The 17,371-nt window shown below is 40.5% G+C and overlaps 1 protein-coding gene across 5 annotated transcripts in view; it reads right to left on the reverse strand.

The window, feature by feature from the left end:
• EPHA6 (EPH receptor A6) overlaps window positions 1-11,284 on the reverse strand; it is a 373,338-nt gene extending 362,054 nt beyond the window's left edge. Inside the window, exon 1 of one of the 5 annotated variants that reach the window (XM_077174587.1) lies at window positions 10,970-11,284. In XM_077174587.1, the coding sequence (XP_077030702.1) occupies window positions 10,970-11,072 (103 nt within the window). In that variant the 5' untranslated portion in view covers window positions 11,073-11,284. The remainder of the gene's footprint in view (window positions 1-10,969) is intronic. The other 4 variants (XM_077174585.1, XM_077174590.1, XM_077174586.1 and 1 more) reach the window with 4 other exon arrangements.
• Window positions 11,285-17,371: the final 6,087 nt, after the last annotated feature.

The following is a 17,371-nucleotide window of genomic DNA, read 5'->3' on the forward strand; positions in this document are numbered from 1 at the left end:
ACAACCAGACTAGACTCAAAATTTTGGAAATTACAATATTCACATTAAAAAGTCAGGAAAATTAGATTATCTTTTATTTTCTCTTCCTTCTTCCTATTTTCTTTCACTCCTCTCCCTTATCAGAAATGTACTGTTCCATCTCACCATCTGAATAAAGGATGGCTCACTACTATTTTAGCTTTAGTCATAAAAATTCATTACTTTAGTGTAATGAAAATCATACTGATGTGCCTCACAACTGCATAAATGTTCTGCTCAAAGAACACTACCTCTATGAAGCTCACCAAAAATAACTTTCCTTTATTCTTAAAGCATGTCATGGCAAGACTATTTCTTCATTTCTTTTCAGAATTTTCTCTTAGTTTAAACCACATCAAAAAACTTCTAACATATGTCCCAGGCAATAAAGGCACCAAAAGCCAAACATTCCAAGTAATTTTTTTTTGTCCATGTTGAATAACTGCAAAGTCAACCTGAGCTACTACCTGGCAGCTCAAATAATCAGGTAATTTGGATGATGCATTCACTGAATTCAGTGCAATCACATCCCATCTGGAGATAAGAACACCCGATAACAGAAAAAGAATCGCTTGGGTGTGAGAGAGACTCAAGAACACAAAATCACAGTTAAAGACAAAATAAATTACTGCAAAAGACTGAGCAGTTCTTCAATTCCTTTTTCCACAGACTGAACATCAACTCATTAACTTTCTCCTTTCCTACAGATACTATAGAAAAGAAGACCCTTAACTAAGCAATGCTTAACTGAAGGGTATTATTTTATATAAACCAAACACTGCATCTTTGAATTACAGTATACCCTTGATTTTATTTATACAGCTGAGTGCAGTTCCAGCTGATGCACTTCAGCCACCCTTGTCTGTAGATGGACATACAGTAAATTATCTTTGTGTAGGGAAAATGGCTGCTAGGGGATTTTTTCATTAATTCACCCATTCATTTATTCCTACTTCAGAAATTTCAGGTGAATTACTGGAACCAATTGAAAGCGTGAGTCCCTTACGAAAATGAAGTAATTTGATTCCACCAACACTGATGCATGTAGTTACTAACCACACTGAGGGCTGGTAAGGAAAGCTGTAGGGAACACTAATGTAGATTATCTGCTAATAGAGCACATTGAATACTCCTGTTTTGAGGTATCTGTACAAGTGAAGAAGATACTTAGGCCAAATATCTTCACAGGGTTTTAAAAATTACATATTTATCAAAAAGCCACATTTCACATCTACTGAAATAACATAGAAATAATACTCACAGCTCAGGAGAGGAAACAAAGACCAGGCCAAGATTTCTGTCAATGCAACCACACCATGATTTAGTGATTTTATCAAAACTCGGAAGCTGTGGGGTGGACTCATCTAACACTTAAGCAATTCAGAATTTCATAGAAAAAGAATTAAACAATTTCTATTTCACATAAAACAAACTAGATTATAAATCATCCAGCCCTCCAGGCTGAAACCTGAACAATCAGATGAGCTATATGGTAATTTATTCATTAACCTTTACAATGTGTGTCCCATGATCCACCTGAACCACAAATGGAGAGACAAATGCAAATCACGGTGATCACTGTCTGTTGTCACTACATTTAACATAATCTATGTGCAGTTCTAAATGTCAACATCTAATCAAGCCTAATCTATTATTGATCATCTTTTTTGTTTTCAAAATATTCATCTACGACACAAATTTCCATCAGCTTTTATTTCTTCAGGCACATCTCTCAACTATAAAATGCATCTGTCAGATAAGAGCTATTGAAAATAATTTCCTAATTTGCTTTAAAGCAATGGAAACCTACTAATGACAAGGCCTCAGGGCATTACTTACAATCCAAACTACTCGTTATAAAATTTTTAAGGAAAATTATTAGTGGTAAAGTGAATAGGACGAGCATTACTGGAACTTTTAATGTACTTAGTGATGCTGAAGGGATGCCATGAGAAAGTAACAGAGCAGCAAACTCCCTGAAAGTGTGACCTCCATTGGCCTCCTCTATGGTTTTGTCTCTTGTTAATTAACTTCCAGCAGAGTTTTTTGCCTTCTAAAAATGGAGTTTAAACATGGAGCATGCAAGTTTCAAAATTCCTTTGCTGCTTAATGTAAACTACATGTAAGGTGAAGGTTTTCATTATCATCTAATGCTGACACCCTGGAAGATAGCAGCTCTCTTGCCATAAGTAATTCAGGTGATTTAGCAGAGGATTGTACTGTCAGTCTAAATAATGCACCCTATGTGAATGATACGTAAAGAGGCAGAGAAAAAAATGAACCTTTCAAAATACAGAATTTCTAGGAGGAAAGTTTGTATTACCTACATTTTTTCACTAATGGGATTATCAACTCCCACACCCAAAAGTCAAGACAAGCCAGAGCTGAAATAGTCCCTGTGGCTCAGAGTCTCCATCAAAGAGAGCTGGTTCCCATGACAGTGGGAGTCAAACAGCTCCCAGGGCCAGCTGGCCAAGGCTCCTGCTGGGAGGTTCAGACCTTGCTCTCAGGAAAGCTTTAAGAGACCAGGTACACAAAATCACAAGAAGGTTTCAGGTCTTTAATTTGTGTGGTACAAACCTACTTCATCTGCAGTCAGCATTTTGAGAAACTGAATTTTGATATATCACAGATTTTTAAAACAGCAAGACAGTTTTCCTAGCAGAGAACAACTTAGTTACAGACACAAAGAAAAATAACAAGTTTCACTGAAGCCCACTCTGAAAGCCAAGGTGCTGTATCTACCAGTGCCACCTACATCTGAGCACATCAAAAACTAATTATTTGGGGTTTGCACAGGGTGTCTCAGACTGCTCCCCTGAACTAAAAGCTTTAGCCTTTAACTCTTCTCCTCAGATCACTGCTATACGGACATGAAGGCTTACTCAAAAGAATAGCAGTTTTGAAGAGATCCAACACTGAAAAAAGAGCTCTGCTTACAGCCTAAAGTTTGCACAAAACCTTGGATTAAACAACAGTAGCAAAAAGTGCTGGATTCCTTCCAACCACCAGCATTCATCTTTCTACACTAGATGAGATGCCCTTTAGATAATCAGTAGAAAAACTGGAGTATTTAATACCATTATATTCATCTACATCAAGAGCAACCACTGAAATTATATGGAATAACATCTGATTTCCTGGTTGCCTTTTGTAATCCCAGATTTCTTCAGATGCATCTTTTATATGATACCATTTTTCCTCTGTGCAGTGCACCCAGTCACTCCTCCTTCTTTGAGAACACTATCTTACAAAGGCAAATTCTTACACCTTGAGATGTGTATTGATATTTCTTAAGAGAATTTGCTTAACTCTTTCTGAAATTCTGTGTCTGGAAATCTGTAACCTGTAATGACTTTTTTACACATACCAAAATCACAGGGTAAGCATTCCTACAGCTGTCTCAACAGCAACAGAGTTTGGGTTCCCATCGCATCTGATGGAGGCTGAGAGAGACTTTGGCTGAGAAGCTCTTGTGTGCCACAGCTCTCATCCCATTTCTTCATTCGTAAATGCTAACAGTATCCTTGTTTACCTAAATTAAATAGTCCTTTAAAAAATTAAGTCCACTAAACTAAATTATTAAATCTAAAATAACCCTCTAAGTGGATGTTTCTACTGTATCATTGCGGTGTAGAAGTGTTTAGCAACTTCTGCAATACAAACAAAAGCAATCTACCAGAGACAAAGATTTTACATTTGCCTTGCTTTCCTTTTCAAAGGTCTTCAGCAGCCACACAGAACTGAGAGTAAAAGACTGTGCAATTTTGTATGGTCCCACTTTGTTTAGCAGAAAGTGCTGAATTCAAACCACAATTTGAAATTTGAATCCTTTGTCCAAATGCTTTCCATGCAATCAATTTCCAGCCACAAATACTGGAAGCACTACAGAAGAAAATTACTAGGTCCCCTTTGATTTTAATACTTCCTAAATAAATTTGAACAATTCTGAATTTTAGCAAGATTTTTCCTCTAAAATTTTATTTTAGAATAGCAAGTGAAACCCACTGAGAAAATTAGCCTGGGGACATTCAGAAAGAATGTCACTTTTACCCAGATTAAAATGCTAGTGCATTATCTTATGGAATGCTTCCTAATTTGTTCTTTTATTCCTTTATTTTAAGCAAGAAGCAACCAGCAGTCAGAGAATACAAATTACAGCAGCAAGTGCTCTCTTAACCAAGGGTCCCCAGCCAAAACAAATCACTCATTACATGCATCAATGATACTGTTTGCTGTATGTGACTTTTCCCCTTTTGTTCTAGGTGCAGAAGCCATTAAGTGGATTGAGGCAATGGAGCTCCCAGCAAATTCACCTTTTAACTGTGTTCTCATTGTGTGTGTGCACCTCCACAGGGGGTTGTAACACACGGTGCCTGCTGCCCACCTTTCCTTCTGCACTGAAGTGACACAGCACTGCTTCAATCTAAACCCTGTGCAATGTCAAAAACATGTTGGCATCAAGGAAAGCTGTGCTATCAGTGCAGTTAACATACCCACAGATTAAAATGTTCCCTCTGGACTGCTGTGTTTATATCACTGCTTCTCACCTAAGTATTGCTTGTGCTGTCCCACCTCCCCTCATTAACGGCATGCTGCTCCTCTTGGAGAATCTGTCAGCAAACACCAGACACCTTCAAAGAGTGTCTGGGACTCAGTCAACTGACAGCAAACAGAACCATCTCTCAGGAGGGAAAAAAAATCTGTCAGCTTCTCAGAAATCTACCTAAACACAAACCAGGAATTTCTATTTAGAGACAAAATACATTTTAAACTCTCTGACTGTTCTACAGAAAGGAAATTTCATTTTCAAGATAATCTCTTCATGAAATAACTTTTGAATTTTAAGGACCTGACCTACTAGACTGTCAAAAGACATGTCAATAATATTACAGCATTTTTTAAATCTAGTCTTATTTTAAAGATCAAAATACCCCTAATTTCTTTAAAAACATTGATGCTTTATGTAGAAAGGGAACAGATCCATAAAAGAAAGTAATAGTAGCTGCTGGTTTGAAGGTAGAGGAGTACTATGACCTACTGTAAAACGCTTATTTAAAGAGCATAAAACTGTACAGTATCAATTAACCAGAGGGGGAGAAATACCCATGCATTGTTTAGGCAGAGGTTTTTTATTATCTATAAAATTATCTACAGCCTCATTAAAATACCTTCATTTATTAAAATTAGCAAATCTCTAATTATTAGCTGTCAAGGTGTTCAGCACCTTTTTTATAAAAACAGGATGATAGAATTTAGTCCAAAAACTAGAATCAATAAGTGAGGGAAATGCTGACTTCAAGAAGTATTATGCTGTATGGGTGAGACAAATCAGCTGACTAGAAAAATCTTTAGGAGGTTTTGGTTTGGGTTTTGTTGGGACAATTTTGTGGTTTGTTTTGGTTCAGCTTTTTGGGTTTTTTAATACAATGGATTAGCCAGCTTCAAATATAGAACATACAGTTTATTTAAAGACAAGATTGGTCTCTAAGCTTTGCTCTGTACATTAAAATTAGTACTGAGGTCACAAATGGCTGCTGGATTAACTGAAGTGACTTCTCCTTAATGATTATTAGGAACAGACTGGTTCTTAGATGTGGGAATGATCAATAGCTGACCTACACAAAAGGTGTTGCAATATTGATATCAAAAGCATCCTTGGAACTAAAATAAGGACAGATGGAGTAAGTCTTAGGAAGACTGAGGGGATTGTGAGAAACAAACAAGCTTATTTCACTGTTTAACCATTTTTGTATGGTTCAGAAAGAAATCCTGCAAAAAAAAAAAGTGTTTTTATCATGTGAGAGACATCTTTTCCACAGTAATTCTCAGTTCTAACACCTTATCATAAAGACTGACATATCATTTACAAGTTAAAAACCAGCTTCTGAAGGCAAATTGTTCACAACAGATAGTTTTTTGTTGACCTCTCCTGCATTATAACATGGCTTCTGGAGGTCAGGATAGATTATGGATAAATAATCCATTTTTTCATTCTCTCAGTCACAGAGTTCAGCATGTTAAGGGGCATATCAAGCACAAGGCCAGCCTCACCTTTGTGTCAACATCACATTGGGGAAATCCAAGGATCCTAATGAAACATTCCAGCTAACACCCACAGCTGGAATAGGAATAGATCCTAACCCAGCTATGCTATACTGGGATCAAAGAACAATCAAATCCTTCCCATATTGTACACATGCAAAATTTTCTCAATATCCCTCATCAGTTAAATGAGGTTTTTAAACATTAGAGTTCTCATGGAAAAAAAATAGTCAACAAAATGGATATTGACTTCCTGTGTAACTTACTGACAAACAACTTGCTGAACTTTTTGACTTTTCTAAAATTCTTAAGTGAAAATTTTGACATCAGATACCTAAACAAACCCTCAAGCAGAGTTAAGATCTAAAAGTATCTATCTGGAAAGACAGAGGAGATTTTAAGAAGACCTCAATTTCCTATATGCTTTTCCCTTCTCTCTTTTTCCTCGGTAAACTTTTTGACCTCTCAGAGAAAATGATGTCTGACCAGAGAATTAAATCGGTAAACTTCAGGAAACACTTCAGCTCGTCTGTGGTGTTTTCACTCCTGCAAATTACATGAAAACTACTGCACTGATTTAGTTTAAAACTGTATCTGCTTAAGCTATGCATTTCTTAATATTTAGTATTTCCATACCAATCATTCTCATTTGTCAAAAAAAAAAAAAAATTAACAAAATATCCAGACAGCCCTCAGTACTGCCAAATACAACACCAGGAATGTATCCTGAACCATTAATTGCAAATCTGTTCATTTCATGGCATACAAATGAAGGCTCTTGGATAACAAGTCATTTCATGCATATCTACAACTGCAGAGGTTCCCAGGCCTTCATTAGCACACAAGTCCATATGGATGTAGGATTTTACACATGGCTAAAAATATTGTTAAAAGTTTCTTAAGAACTTGAAACTAAAATATGATTTTGCTCATGATTTTATCTACATGCTGAAAAGGTAATGACACACATTTACTGCAATGTTTATTTAACTTTCTCATGTTTCTGTAATGATGTAAATGCTTATTAAAACATGAGCTGGACAACTGAACATCAGAATTCTCCAGGACTAGCACAACACAGGCAGGAGCACAGCCTTTCCACAGTAGTTTAAGTCCTCAAAGTAAGAGATACCTCCTAGCAGTAAAACATCAGCTTCATTCAGATAGAATTTCAATCTCTCCACACTTAAGTCCTTGGTCTCCTTATTGCTACAGAAAAAAAATATCTGAATTCTGTATTCAGAAAGAGTGCCTAGATTGCACTTCTGTAAAAATAAATATGTGAATGAAAATGAACTTCTTTGAACTGATGAATACCTCAAGGTCATTAGTAATCTACCTGATATTTTACTACCAGAATCAAAAAGCTTTATTACCTACTTTAAGCCACCCAATTTACATCAAGTGTAATCATTGTGAAAATAAAGGCTGTACGAATTTCAGAACTGACATTTGACAATATTTCTTACCTCAACTTCTTTTTTGTAAGAGGAGAAAAATGAATGCAGGTGCCTTTTAGAGGTATGAATAAAAAGACCATGCTTGCATAACCTGACAAGTAATGATACCTAGAAACTGAAGAAGCAACAGCTTTTTTACACCTCACTGAAAGACATGACTCATTGTAAACTCTGCAAGTTCTATAGTTGGCTTCAGGAATTAATTGTCTGGTGATACATAATGGCAGATACAACCTGAAAGGAGCCAGGGTACAGAAGCTCTTTCTGGTTGAAATATACATAAAAACAAATATGGTTTCTGATTCTTCTATATGTAGAAACATTTATGTGTGCATGCTTAGCCCAGGAAACTGTTGAGCCATTACCTGGTGTGACCTTTATCTTGAAAGCTCCCACAAGTTTTGCACAAGGAGCTGCACAGGTCAGGTGCCAAGAAAAGAACAAAGCTACACCACAGCACGCTGAAACCTTGCACAGCAGCCTGTTCATACTGGATGTGAGGGATAACCACTGAAAATTGGTATGAACATGCATGCACTCAACCTCCACCATTAATTGAGCCCTCTATTCCAAGCTCAACACACTGCAGTGGTTACTCCTCCTATGCAATTCCAAACCCTAGAGGGTTTTTTCCTGAGCAGTAAAAATTAGCCCTTGGCATGGTCATAATATGTTTTTGAACTGACCATTCCATGAAGATGAATGAGTAAGCTTACTTCCCTGCCAATAGTATCATTTGTGCCTGCCTTGCTACAAATTCTCTAAGACACCACACATTGATTTACTGGGTGAAGAATGACAACCTAAGAGCCTTACAGCTATATATAAAAAAATATTTATTTCTTTCTGTTTGACAAGACCAAAAAAGATTAATCCCAACATGGTTATAATAACAATTTATAAGACCAGAGTATATTATTTTTTGTGAAAATCCCTCTTTAATAACAGCAAACAAACCATTAAGAATGAAGTGGAAGGGCTGTCTGTTTACCAAGTCAGATTAATAAACCTATTCCCTTTCCATCCTTTTCACCCAAGCCATCTAGAGATGAAACAAGACATTCCTTTGCAATTTACTATTAATGCTGGTATGTTTCTACACACAAAATAGAAGATGAAATATACCAGATTGCAAAGTTAATATATCATTATAACAATTATTAGTGAACATCCAACAGCAGTTCTTGCAAAGATGTTTTCAAGACATGCATGCTGAAAATATTACTTCAGGAAAATTAAAAAAGTTATGTTTCCTCATAAGATCTTAAAAAATTCTTTGTCGCTGGGATTCCAAGTATTAGTAACTGGCATTTGAACCTTCCACATTTAAGTGTTTACACAATGGGCAACCTTTTTATTGTAGTAATTTCCTTTCTTCCAATTTCTGGATTTAGAGAAAGTTATCATTAAAAGCAGACTCTTTTTGCTAGCATTTTATTAACAAGGTGGGGGAGTGTGTATGAAAGCACCTGTATGATTTCAGTCCATTCTCAGATCACTTGGGTTTTGTTGAGTTATAATTATTTGATTTGATGGTGATGTGGCAGTACCAAGGGTAAGAGGCTACTCGTTTCACTGAAGTTTGGAAGCAATGTGCAGAAAAAGAAGTTCCTCAGAAGTTAGGAAATTCACCAGTACTCTCTGCAGCCAAGACCACAACATCTGGACTTGTTAGGAAAAGTTAGATCAACATCAAGAAACCACTTCATCCCTGACTGATTTTTGGCAACTGTCTTCCCCATCCTTTAAAAACACCATTAAACCACTTTTAAAACACTATTTAAACACTATTAATCTAATCCCAGAATACCAAATACTGAGTTGCATTAATTGATAAAACTCTTTGCCTTTGATGCTTTTATGCTACCTTAGCTATCCTACAACAGCAAGAATATATATATTTTTAAATTGTATTCATGTGTGGTGTTAGGCCTTGTGATAAAGCTGCAGACATTAGCATGCACTAATGCCTGTGACATCAAAGGAAATCTGGGTTGTGCCACTGTGAGAATCTGATGTCTTCCAAGACATAAGAAAGTGCAAAAATCAGCCTTGATATGTTTGTAGGCTCTACAATTACCAGCTGGAATTATTCATCACATTTAGCATGGGAGAGGTAAAGGAATCATACTAACTTGGAATGTCCTTGCCATAACTCATCCTGATGGCACAGGGGCTTTGTGGCCATACTACAGTTCTTCCCTGTTTTCTAGAGATCTTATTCTCTGATTTTACTGTTACTGAGGTCGATACAAAGAGCACTGAAAAGAGACTGCAGAACAAAACTGTGAAAATACATGAACTGTATACTTGATAGTACTCCACGACTAAACCCAGTTTGTTTCACTGTTACTTTCCACCATTGTCAAATTCAACGTTCCTTTCAACATAGCAGGTAAAGCAATTTCTGTCAGCAGCAACACTTAGAGCTACCCTTCAGTTCCTGTAGTTTCAGTCACATCACACTAAAACCTTAAAAAAGCCAAGTTGTGCAAAAATAATGTCAAAAAAGCCAAATTGTGCAAAAATAATGTTAAAGGTACAGAAGCCACTCATACTGTGGGAATAGATGCATCCTCTGCAAGTGAAATAGACAGATGTACATAAAACAAGCAGTTCAGGAAATTCTCTGCTCTATCCAGATGCTTGATAACATGAAACATGATGTTTCATAATCACGTCTGGGCTCTTTTTTTTTTTAGTTCTTCCTAACAAAATACTGTATCCTCTGGGCGTGCTATGCATTTTTATTCTTATTAACAGGATGATTCCCTACTTAATCCAGAAGTAATTTTCTAAAACATACACCTTACAACCCGAAGAATTAAAATACCGTCTTCGGTGCGACCTGATGAGCATGCACCTGTTACAAAGATTTTAAATGGGTGTTTTTCAGACAACCAGCCCGGAGTATGCAGAAATTAGGTGTTAAGGGCAGTCAGGCACCTTTGAACAGTTCGCTCACCAGCAGCAATTCCCCCTAAGGCGCGATGAGCCCTCTCAAACCCATTCTACAGGATCTGCGTTCGGCAGGACCGAAGCAAACCTGAACCTCACACTTCAAATAAAATGATGCTAGCGCTCCACCTCGCCGGGAGGCAACTTTCGCTTCCCTGCTCTCACTCCCACACCCCGGCGGCCGAGGGTGCCCGGGGCACAGCGGAGAGCTCCCGGCAGCCACGGAGTTATCCCCGGCGGGTCCCGGCAGCGGAGCCCCGCTGCTCCTCCGGCCGCAAACCCTCAACTTTTGGGGGCGGCAGGAAGGGCTGGCCGCCGGGAGGCGCCCGGTCCCGCATCCCCGTGGTCCCGCAACCCGTCCGCGGCCGGGAGAGGCCGAGCCGGCGGCCGCAGTTGCGGACCCCTCCCTCCATCCCCTCACAGCCCTCGCTCGCCGGAAAGTTGCGGGCAGCCCGCCCCGCAGCGCACCCGCGGCCGCCCTCACTCACCGTGGTTGCTGGCGACGTGCCCGGCGGCGGCGGGGCGCGCTGTCAGCAGGGGGAGGAGGAGGCCGACTCTCCAGAGCAGTGCCCTCACCTCACTACACCCCATGGCTGGTGCCCGCCGAGCGCCCCGCGACCTCGGCCCGCCGAGGCTGCCCGTGCTCCCTCAGGCCGGCGGGGTCCGCCGCCGCCCCGCCGGGCTGCGCTGCCTGCACTGCCGCCCGGGGCTGCGCGGGCCGGGCCGGACGCATCCACCGCCGGGCTCCCGGGGCAGGCGGCAGCACGGAGGGCGAGGGCGGGCGGGGGCGCCGGGAGCCCCGCTGCCGCCCTGCCGTGAGGGGCGGCGGCACTGGGCACGGGGAGAGCTCCCGCAACTTCCAGGCGGTGGCGGCGGCCGGGGGGGGGGGGTCGCGCCCCGCTCCCTCCGCCGGCTCGGGCCGGTGGCACCTTCAGCCCCGCAGGAGCGCCCCTGGCAGCCTCAGCAGCCTCCTGCGCGGCAGCAGCCTCCTCCCCCGGCCGCGCCGCACGGTGCCCTGCATCCCCGGCCGGAGGCAGCGCCGAGGGGCTTCAGGTTCCCCAGGTGGAGCGCGACGAGGGCGAGAAGGGTCGGCGACTCCTCCTCACGCTCCCCAGTGCATCAAGGAAACTTGCGGGGCGGCATCCCCGACCCTCCGCCGCCGTGCCCGGCTCTGCCGCTCGCCCCTCTCAGTCAGTCTCTGTCTCTCCCCCTCTGCCGCGGAGCAATCAGAAACCAGGCGGCTCTGGTGTGATGCTCGCTGCTCCCTCCTGATTTGCGTGCCGCGCTGCCGGCTGCAGTTTTTTGGTGCCGCCGCTCCCCTGCCGCCCGCGGAGCGCTCGCTCGCCCCCTCCTCCGGCGCGGCCGCGGGGCCGCCCCGCTGCGCGCAGCCCGGCGGGTGCCGGGTCCGCCGGGAGCCAGCGCGGCCCCGCGCCGGGGGCGCTCCGGCACTCGCGCCCCGCCAGCCAGCGGGCGGCCCGGCGCGCCCGGGGGCAGCGGGGGAGGGAGGGAGAGAGGGAGGGAGAGAGGGAGGGATGGAAGGAGAGCGTCGGAGCGGCGGCCCCTCCTCAGCCGCCCGCCCGAGGGGAGCGCGGGGCGCGGTGCGGTGCGTGAGGCGGGCGCACGAAGCGCCCCCTCGCCTCAGCGCTGCCGGCAGCTCCGGGCCGAGTGCGGCGGGCCTGGCGCTAGAGGGGGTTCGCGGACAAGGCACGGGCAGAGCGCAGCCCCGCTCGGGAAGGGCCGCGGCCGCCGCTCCAAGGGGTGCGGGCCCCACCCGCAGGTGGCAGCGGCGGCTCCCGGGACAAGGGGACCCGCCCGGGGCCGCACTGCGCTGCTGCTGCTCCGGAAAGTTTCGGCCGGGGGATGCAAGGGACAAACGAGCGTGAGCCGGCCGTGTCCGGGCATCCCCGGAACCCTGGAACATTTACTCTTTTTTCTTTTTCTTTTTTTTTTTTTTTCTTTCTTGAATTAATTTCTCCGCCGGGTACCAGGAGGTTGTGCAGAGCTGGGGAAGCCGCCTTGGCTGTGTGTGTGTGCGCTCATCTGATCTGATCTGCCGGCTGCTCACATCCCCCCCGCCCAGGTGCGCCGGGGGCACTGCCCTGTGGAAGTGCCGCAGTCCCGCCACACTCCACATCCCAGCCTACCTATATCGTCATAATAATAATAATAGTAATAATAATAACAATAATAACAATTATTATTATTATTATTATTATTATTATTATTATTATTATTATTATTATTATTATTATGCAAAGGCAGGGGGAAAAAAATAAAAACCAATCCAAAGGAAGATTCTGATATCCGTATTTCTGAATATGAAACAAACCAGGTGTCTAAATCCACAAGCAAGAGGGAAAAAAAAAAGAAAAGCTAATTCCCAATGCTTCCCAGTGTTCAAAAATCCCATTGAAGTGAGTGGGTAATGCAGCTACAGGAGTCTGCACCAGAGAATACCAAAGTTTCTGCTGAGGTGCCTAAATGGATGTTCAGAGAAGCTTTGTGTGAGACCACTTAGCTTTGTAATGCAAGAATAAAGAATGTTTTAAAAGTTATTAATTTAAGGATTATTTTCAGAGGAGTTGTTCAATGACCAAAGAAATATGTATTTGTGGGTATTTGGAAGGATCTTCAAAGAGTCCAGTGACCTTACAACATTGCAATGTTTCCTATGTGTTTACAATGTTCTATAAGGAAAACTTTTATTCAAAAAGAAAGTCAAGAAGAAAAGCTTGAGGAAATATTTCAAAATAGTGAAAGAGTGATTAGTATTTTGTCTTAGGTTCAAGGTCAGGTAAAAGGAGAAAGTTAAATGTATAGAGTTTGGGTGTTTAGGTGACCTTTAAAGATCCCTTCCAACAAATTATTCTGACACCAAGAGTCTCAATACTGTTCTGGTTTAGAATTAACACAGCCAAAAGGAAAGCAGCACTAACTACCTACCAAGGTTTGCTTTTTGGGTAAGGGCTGAGAATTCAGACTTTAATTCTTTTGCATTTCCTGGTTGAATAGTAAGATGCTCCCCAGCCAGACTGCCATGAGATATTAATGCAGGATATCCTGTGTAAAGGGCCCCAGGTGAAGATGAGTCATTTGGAGCAGTCAAAAACTTTTCCCACATCAGTGGGAAAGGCCAATTAATTCACAAAGCAAAAGTGAACTGAGGTTTCCCTCACTTCTGCTGTTGCACAGTACAGATATGGGGTTTTACAGGCTTTTCTCAGACAACCCTAGCAACATGTGTATTGATATGTTTCTGTGTGTATTTATGTGCTTATGTCTGTGCAGGCACTCTCCAGACACTTGTGAGCACTTGTGCATCCTCACATACACCTGTGTGCACATCAGACAGGCAATTCCTTCTTCAAGGAGCTTGGAAGATCTGGCTTCCCATTTCTGTTGCTTTTACAAGTTGTGTCAGACTACAGCTGAATACAAAAAGGAGGCAGGGAGAGATGTGACAGGAGCATAGACAAAATGAGTGTGTTTCTTCTCACAGCTTTGCCTCCTGACAGCCTTGAACTCCACAAGTCACAGGAAACTGTTGGGGACCCAAACAGCTAAAAAGGATGGGTGGCATTCCCTCCACAGTGTCCCTGCACTAGCTTTTAATTTGAATTTTAACAGGATTTCCAGGGGAACAACTTTGTAAGTTGTAACTTGTAACTTTGTTGTCCTGTAACTTTGAGAACAGTGCTCATTCATCTACACACAGATTAATTTTTTATAACTTTGTGTATTGTTGTATTGCAAATAAAATCTTAACTATTGTGCTTTTTCAGATGTATGCAAGCATACTAAATGCAATAAAGGATGGCAAAAATATTAAATATAAAAAACCTAAATCCTATTTTTACTTTTTTCTCTCTGAAACTTATTCCACTTTGTATAACAAACTTTGAAGTATTAAACAGGATGATTGCACCAGGTAAGATAAAGGGGAACCACAGTTTGAATACCTTCATCCTCAGATTTCTAGAGAGCATGTTTTTGTAGAAGCAAGGAATTCCATATATTTACATTCTTAAAAAAGCCAGAATGTGATCTGCCCTGTGAACAGAAAAACATCCGTTCTATTTTTGTTATCTTCTTAAATAAAGGTATAGTATTTCTGTTAATAATAAAAACAAACAAACAGGAAATATAGGATATAAATTACACATAATGGGTTGTCCTTTTTCCTTTGTGTAATTAACTATACATGATTTATGTTTAGTGCTGTTAATTACAATGAAACTCTGACTTTCTCAAAAAAAAACCCAAAAACCAAAAGCCGTTAAGTTTTCATTTACATTTCTCATAATGTTGTATTGTGTATTAGTCCTTTGAACCATCACTCTTTGCTGTCTGTGTTTTAATGTGATCAAAGCAAATATTTTAATTAGGACACTGACCAAGAACAGGTTTACACTAAACTTAAAATACCTTTTCCATGCAGCACTCATTAGGATTTGCTGATGTTAAAAATGCTGTGATGTTTGGACCAAGACACCTGCATTAGGATTTTTTAAAGAGTAGCACTCACAGTTGCTGACTTTAACTACAACCTGTATACTAAGGAAAACACAATGTATTATTGATCTCTTGGAGTCTGAGGTAAGAGCTTTTTTAGTGAATAGAACACACTGCTGATTTGGCAGTGTAACCAGAAATGAGCCTTCCAATAGTATCTCTTTTTTTCAGTGATAAATGACACTTTCCCATAACATCGAAAGTGAACTCCATTGTGTTATACATTATATTCTGGTGTCTGTAGAATTGTACACTTTTTTGTTGTTGTTGTTTGAATGAGCAGGCCTTTTACTTTATCAACATCTTTATTTTTAGTGTGTTTAATGACAGGCTGACACCAGATTGTTATCAATATTTCTTCTGCCTACAATAGTCCCCAAATATGCTCATGGTATGTGCAGCAATTCACATGAAGTGCTTTAAAGTATTTGCAGATTTTGATAATTTTCTATCACACATCAAGGGAAGCAAAGTATAAGTTTAATAAGTTTTGAGGCTTATCTCCTCTCTTATTGTGGATACAGAAAAAAATAAAGAAAAGAAAAGGTAAGAGAGTCATAAAGAAAATTGACTACCCCAGCAATTCTTCTAGAAAGATAAGAATACCAAAAGTAGGCTAAATACCTAATTGAATTCTGAATTTACAATATTATTTGAATTATAGAACAACATCAACACTTTAGTTATGAATTTACAGTGCTGCAGAACACTTGTTGTACGCAATGATTCCTTCACATATAGGAAAGTCATTGGCCAAGTGTTGCCTGTTAATTATTTAAGTTCTCTTCCTAGATTACATTTTTCTTTTCAGTTGGCTTGTGTATGGTTTGCACCTCTTCTGACCTATTAGTGAGCACACTAATTCTGACACTGCACTGTGCAATTTAATTAAGCAAAAATGAACCAATTAGACTAAACCACATTTTGGGGAAATTACTGATAAAAAGTGCAGTATGGTTTCATCCCCATCTTGTTACATGCACAGGCTTAGTGCTGCCTCAAATTATTTTTTCACAATAAAAAGAATACAAGATTATATAATGTACAAAAAATTTTAGGCGTTTTTCAAAGTTTACAGGTTGATGTTACAGAAATACCCATATGACAACACTTCAATTCCATTATTTCCTTTTACCTTTCCATATTTTATATAATGTACAAAAAATTTTAGGCGTTTTTCAAAGTTTACAGATTGATGTTACAGAAATACCCATATGACAACACTTCAATTCCATTATTTCCTTTTACCTTTCCATATTAATTTATAAAATAAACTATTTATCCAAGTTCTAAAGCAGTGTTACAGACAAGTTAGTTTCCATACTTTTCACTTGCAGTTTCTTCAAATAAATCTGATTATTTGGATAAATAGGCAAAGCAGTCGATACAATCTAAGAAGTTCATGTTTTGCAAGAGGTTTAATATTAATAAAATTGTCCTGGAAATCTTTCAAGAATAACAAATTGCTTGGCAGAGAATATTTTCAATATTTAAATTTAGTGAGTGTAATCTTGCTGTGGCAGAGCAAAGGGATTCCAGATAAAAACAGAAGAATTAATTAAATCACAGATCCTGAAGGAGAGGATTGGAACATCTAGACCACAAAAAGTAAATATTTTGGCCTCATTGAGAGTGAAGGAGCCAAACTTTTCCTCATGGTGTTGGCAGAGGTATTTTCAGAGATGTAGATGTGCATGTGTAGCATCTGAATTGAAGTGCAAAAGAGACCAGAATTACAGACCAATCAAACTTTGAAGTCCAAAACAAGTAAACTTTTTATAGAAATGTTTTATCCATCTCACTAAATTAAATAATTCCAGCTGAGTGATTGCAAATTGAGCTGGGTCTCAAAATTATAAAATAAACAAAATGTTCTGGAAAAAAAGGAGGCAAAAGCCTAGTAGTTACTAGAGAGTGAACCAGATTCCAGATTCTACTCATTCTATCCAAAAGGTCCCTTTGGTATGGGGATGGTGAAGTCAGGGCACACAGCAAGGCTGTATTCTAACTCCTTATCTTCTGCAAATTAGAAAATTCAGCACCTAAATCCTCTCAGGTTCTGAGAACATGGATGTTCCATTTAATGATTGCAGTATGATATTTTTTTTGCCATTAGGAGTGATAGTGAATATAACCATGACTGACAGTGAAATGATAATGCTGTTAACATTTTGGGTGACACTAGAAAGATTATAGGCCCAGTTTTAATTACTGGGCTTATAATTATAGATTTGAGGTTTCCATTGAAATATTATTGCTAAAACTTAACACACCCTCCCATATTTACAACTTTAAAAGAGACTTAAATTTGGACCCTTCTGTGAGGAGGCAAGAACTTAAAACTTATACCATATCCATATAAATGGTGAAACCAAAAG

This window comes from Agelaius phoeniceus, chromosome 2 (assembly GCF_051311805.1).
Source record: "Agelaius phoeniceus isolate bAgePho1 chromosome 2, bAgePho1.hap1, whole genome shotgun sequence".
Taxonomy (NCBI): Eukaryota; Metazoa; Chordata; class Aves; order Passeriformes; family Icteridae; genus Agelaius; species Agelaius phoeniceus.